This window comes from Magallana gigas, chromosome 10 (assembly GCF_963853765.1).
Source record: "Magallana gigas chromosome 10, xbMagGiga1.1, whole genome shotgun sequence".
In the NCBI taxonomy this organism is placed as follows: domain Eukaryota; kingdom Metazoa; phylum Mollusca; class Bivalvia; order Ostreida; family Ostreidae; genus Magallana; species Magallana gigas.
This window is the reverse complement of record NC_088862.1, coordinates 34,979,727-34,985,623: the sequence shown is the minus strand read 5'-3', so window position 1 is coordinate 34,985,623 and position 5,897 is coordinate 34,979,727. Positions and strand designations below refer to the sequence as shown.

Here is a 5,897-nt window from a genome sequence, read left to right as displayed (position 1 = left end):
TTACATCCAGAATTTAATTAATTTGAAAGTATTTAATTTATCTTGCATCCTATTTTGTAATGTTATTTTGTTTTTATACTCTTTTAAAAGATATTAATATAACTCATTTTCTTAAATTATTAATATAGACTAAACTGCCGAAGCGGTCATCCTTATGAGCAGTCATCTATCGTATGCAGTCATTTAATTCTTCCGGATAATAAATCCCGTATAAAGAAATTTTTATAAAAGACCGGTCTCCAGTCCAACGTATTTTGATCCGAAACATTGATTTCCTGAAATCTACAGATTTGAAATTGGCTTAGTTAAAAATTACAGTTTATGATTGTAATCATTTCAGTTTGAAAGATATTTTCTTGAACATTTGGTTATTTGGGTTTTATCTTTAAAAAAAAAGTTTTGTTTTTTTATTTATGACAATACCAAAACAGAAGACATTACACCTTTTTCCCATCATGTATGAATCAATTAGTATAATTAATATACAGAAAGCAATTCCCTCTTTTCCCTCTTTGTTCCATTTTATTGATTTCCAGATATGAGTTGAAAATTCATGAGATGCATTGACACCATCCATTATACTTTTAAATACCAAGTTATTTTCTAACAATAAATTTATACCTGTATGTAGTCTCTTTGAACAAGAAACATTCTTTCTCTTTCTATTCAATTTAAAGCTGCATAGCGTCTGTTTATACGACGCCGATTGATTATAGACTGACATATTACGGATAGGCTGTATACTGTGTAGATAACGCATAATTCAATAAGTCATCATAGTCATAAAAGATAATAGATTGAAAAAAAAAAACAATGTCATATTTATGTTATTTATTCGCAGCCAGGGTCGAAAGTTTTAATATGATTACATGTTGTTATGCTACGAGGGCAAACTGTTAAAATTCTAAAATCAATTAAAGCCTTGTAGACGAAAGCTCTTTGGACTTAATTGCTGAAGTATAACGTTCAATATTTGTGAGAACCAAACGCTACAGACAAAAATTGCATACTTCTAACTAAAGATGTTAAATTATAAGTGAATATTTTTAAAAGAAAATAAACAACGGTATTTCTTAGGTTTGAGAAATTGAATTTTCTAAATTTAAGAACAGTTTGTCTAATTTGTCTAATTCGTCAAAATCATTTTCAGAAATGTCTCAGTCTAAAAGAAAATACTTGATGACAAGAAATAACTAGTCACAAGTATGGGATCAAGCCAGGAGATTATTTTGCAACCCTTAGGTTGACTTCATGTATTGGTATATTCTAATTTTAATGTGCTTTTAAAATCTGCAAAATCTCCTTTTATATTTTTGTTCCTCTCATGAAGAGAGAAAACTGTGGTGCACACTTTTTACGATGCATATTTCATCCCCGAAAGATCCACATTCAATTTGTTTGTAGTCCATTTAACAAAAAACGCTAACGAAGGTAAAAAGACTATTTATGTGAAACAACTTTGTAATTAAAAAATAAAATAGGTTCATAGTATTCAAACAAATTCGTTTTTTATCATTCATGAAAATGTCACAGATGCTTATGATCCATCAATGCAAATATTTTTAAGACAAAAATTTTAAAAGTAAAAGAAAAATAAAAAGAAGAAGAAAGAGAATAATAATAGGACATTGAAGATGCTCAATATTAATGGAAAACAATAAACTCGATTGGAATTATTTTTTCCGGTAGATTTCAACCTCGCACAGCATAAGATAATCTACTTGTCCCGACTTTGACTGGATTTGCAATTTTACTGAACTAGCACGAGCTTCCGGTGGGCAGAAGAACATGATAACATCACCCTCACGTGACAAGAGACCCGGATAAAAGCCGCAGATTTCGACGACACCCTTGATACTGTACGTGACGTTAACATTGACCAAACGGTCACCTGTAAGAGTAAAATAAAAAGATTTTAAAATTAATTTCATTAACATATAATTATGAATTATATTCATGGTGTCTTTAGAAAAAAACATGTATTAAATTTAAATCATGCTGTTGACTAGTAAATAGAATTTATCATATCCTTATGAACGATTTAGAATAATTAGGAAAAAAGATTACATTTATTTTATATAATTTCTTTTGCAAAGTCTGCAAAACGTTCTTAGTAAGAATGTAATATCAACAATTGTCCAACTGTCAAAAAAAAAAACGTTCAATGGTAATTGTCATCAAGAGATGTAATCCCGTGGACCCTAACAGTTAAAATGAATTAATTATTAATGATTACATAGTATTTTATGTTTTATTTTATTAAAGAACATATACATGTATAAGTCGTTTCAGTGAAAAAAGTAGCGTAGTTTATCTAATACATAAGTTAGAGTAGTCTCTTCAGAGAACAGCCTGGTGATAATAATTTGGGTCTAATTTTAAATTATGTGCATATTTTTATGCTTTTTTAAACTTTGATTCTTAAAAGCAATCAAAAGATTTTAAATTACATTACCTTGGAGCCGGATCTAAATTTACTTACCACAGCAGTCAACTCGATTGTATATTATTATTCTCCAAATTGTTATTGCCCCGGACCATGTTATTTCTAACCATGGATTTTCTTCTTTGCCTGAACCGAACACATTACTTCTATTGCAGTCGTTTCCGTTAATCCCATCAAGAACATTAGACACTGGAAATGTATCTCCCAAACTGTTCATGAATGTTGAGCTTGCTACAGCTGACAATTTTGAATTTGCAGACACTATATATCAAAATGAAAAACATCAATTTGCTTTATTCTCAATATAAATGTAATCTTTCTTTTGTATAATTTGTTTGTTCTTTTAGAAAAAAAAGTTCACAAATTTTTACAATGTCTGACAAATAGATTTAAACTAAACAATTAATCGAAACACTACTTGTCATTTTCAACGAATGTTAGATATAATGCAAAATAATCTTTCCTGTTTTAGCACATTTATTTCATACATTACCATACATTTCAATATAAGTGACAGTGAATTAATTACAACGAAGTTTCTTACATAAGATGAGTAGGAAGGAACCACGCTTAATAGCTTAATACAAATTTAGTTTGAGATAGTTTTTTTCCTGCAATGCAATACAATGAAATACATGTAGGTCAGACATGAACATTCCAATTAAGCATTTTAACAATTTAAGGTTATCTGACAAGAAGTAAACTTAAGTATTTTTTTAACTATATAGTCATTGCATGGTGTATATACATAAATCGGTAATTAAAGTAGTGTAAATTCCTTATATTACGCGAGTACTTAATTCCGCGATCCCGCCGTTTTGTATCAAATCGCGAGAATATAAAATCGCAAACGCGGAACATTTATCCATAATTCTTAGAGTTTCCCAATTTCATAAAATAATGGCAAGATTTTAAATCTGCTAGGGGTGCTTCTCGCGATTTTACGCTGATATAAATTCCTCGCGTTTAATTAGGAATCTACAGTATCTTATTTTCTAAAATGCCCGACTGTTGATGGGCTTATGCTGCTAATCTAACACCATTACTTACATTTGGTCCCTCTTGATTCCAAGCTATCTTGTCTCTGTGGATAGAAAAAAAAAATCGACAAATCTAGGATAAATATTCAGCCAATATAACAATGACAGGTTGTAACTTTCATGATTTTAGTTCAGAATAAATTTGCTATGATAGTACTTAAAGTAATCGTAGTTTTCTCTTTTATAAACAATTAACACTTAAATATGAAAGTGATCGGAAAATAAATGGAAATTAGAACACTTTGAAAATAACTATTCCTTAGTTTAATTAAACGCAGCTGAGGAACAAATCATATTTGAACTGAAAGTTTATTTCTCACGAATGGGAGTGACACCCTTTGATTTGTATGGCCAGATTAAAACACGTTTATATGTATGAATTATGTCAAATGTGTGTACTATGTGGGTTTTTTTAAAGAAATAAATAGCAATTCAAAAAGGTCACCGGGATATGAAGTTGGTTAGTCATGTGATCAAATCCTCTGAAGCCCGGGGCATCTCAGTAGATTTGATTACATACCTTTACTGTAATCTGTGTGTCCAATCCTATTATGTAATATTTTTTACATAATAAAATATTAAAAAAATTTACGGTGAACTTTTCAACCTTTGCTGCCTATTACTTAGATTTACGTTTGAGAAAGACAAATCATTCAGAACTGTTATAATTACCGAGATTTTATGTTTACAATAATACAAGCGATGAGTGCGTGCTATAATCATTGTGACGCCATGAATTAAAAAGTTCAAACAGAATTGAACATTTTTGCTATTGTATACATTCATATCAGGAAACAAATTGTCAAATGTAAATATATATGCATGTAGATATTGAGTATCTACTTTAATCGTATGAATTAATTTTTTTAGATACTTCAAACCTCTGTGAAAATTATCAATACAAGAAGGGATTGTTTCATTATTTTTTTCCCGATTAACACATATACACAAGTAAGGTATGTACATGTAATATTTTTCCTTTCTGTCATTCTGATATAATAACATAATCTAATTTCATCATAATTATTTGATTTTGTGCGGTAGCACAGATACTGTAAATTCCTTATATTACGCGAGAACTTAATTCCGCGATCCCGCTGGTTTGTATCAAATCGCAAGAATATAAAATCGCGAACGCTGAAATTTCTCATTAATTTCTTTTAGTTTTCAACTCTCAGAAAATAATTGCGAGATTTTAAAATCCGCGAAGGATTTTTCTCGCGATTTTACGCGGATATTGACTCCTCGCGTTTAATTAGGAATTTACAGTATGTTGATATCATGAACGACATTTAATTATATTCTTGTTTGTAAGGCATAATTAAGGCAAAATGATATCTGAGAGAACACTTCGTTTTAAAATCTTTATACGGTTAATCAGAGTCCGAATAAGATTAGTTTTACCAAGCGTTAGAAATTCTATTAATATAGATACTACAATTACATACCATTTCAAAATATTTGCAGCCATCAGTAGCATTTCTGGGGAGACCTCCATCTTTGTCAACCACGTACCACTCACAACATCCCCTGCATCGTGACAAGTCTGGTCGTATCGTGCAAATCTCAAACCCGACGCATTGCTGGTCACTCTCACATTTAAGAAAACATGAGTGCATGGCCGAACCAACAGATTCCTTCTCAACTTCCCAGAGAGGCTTTGATCGTTCTTCGTGAAGTGACCCAAAGAACTTCATTGCGAAAGCTGAACATCGTGGTTGTTGGGTGCTCGAGATTTGGATACAAGCAAGAGTACAAAGAATTATTTTCTCTATCTCGGATAATTTTAAATACATTTTGCCTGCCTTGTTCTTTCGGAGAATTGGTCTGAAACAAATTTAGGCGATCTGTTCACGTATATGATAAATATAAGACAACGTGAGAGAAAGTTGTTTGCCTCTCTGCTTTTTTTTTTTTTTTCGCTTTCAAACTTTATTTCCCAAAAGAATTGTGATCAGAACTTTTTTCAAAGCCATTGAACTAACTGGTCTAAAATGAGAAAGCATTTGTTAGATTGCATTATTAAACTTCAGCTAATGTCAGGATACCGTGCGGCCTGTTTTGTGGTTGTCCTTTGGGTTTTACTTTCTCTTTACTATAATAACCAGTACACATAAGTGTTACATTGGAACTTAATATAATTCATCTAGTTTGATGTTAGACTTTAAACTGATTAACAGCATCAATTTTCTTCACAAAACATGAAAGTCCACACTTTATGAAATTTGTATAACTTTTTAGGACCGTAGTGGTCCTAACACAGTTTCAATTAGATTAAGTGTCATTTCTGAAATTAAAAGAATATATATAACTAAATCAATAAAGTCAATGATACTTTGAATTGATTTCGCATTCCGGTTAATGTTTTTTAAATGAATGAATAGATGATAAAAAAATATCAATGCACTTAC

At 30.6% G+C, this 5,897-nt stretch overlaps 1 protein-coding gene across 1 annotated transcript; it reads right to left on the bottom strand.

Moving 5' to 3' along the window:
* Positions 1–1,551: 1,551 nt before the first annotated feature.
* Positions 1,552–5,370, bottom strand: LOC109619599 (uncharacterized). The gene is made up of 4 exons (XM_020069960.3): positions 4,935–5,370; positions 3,497–3,530; positions 2,483–2,707; positions 1,552–1,891 (listed from the first exon to the last, which is right to left on the bottom strand). The coding sequence occupies exons 1-4, from the start codon at positions 5,280–5,282 to the stop codon at positions 1,674–1,676; spliced, it is 825 nt and encodes a 274-aa protein (XP_019925519.3). The 5' UTR covers positions 5,283–5,370; the 3' UTR covers positions 1,552–1,673.
* Positions 5,371–5,897: the final 527 nt, after the last annotated feature.

Coding starts and splice junctions, on each gene's coding strand:
- LOC109619599 (XM_020069960.3), bottom strand. CDS start 5,282: ATGTATTTAAAATTATCCGAGATAGAGAAAATAATTCTTTGTACTCTT. Junction 2,708..3,496: donor GGAATCAAGAGGGACCAAAT/GTAAGTAATGGT, acceptor TTTGATATATAG/TGTCTGCAAATTCAAAATTG. Junction 1,892..2,482: donor CAATCGAGTTGACTGCTGTG/GTAAGTAAATTT, acceptor TTACTCTTACAG/GTGACCGTTTGGTCAATGTT.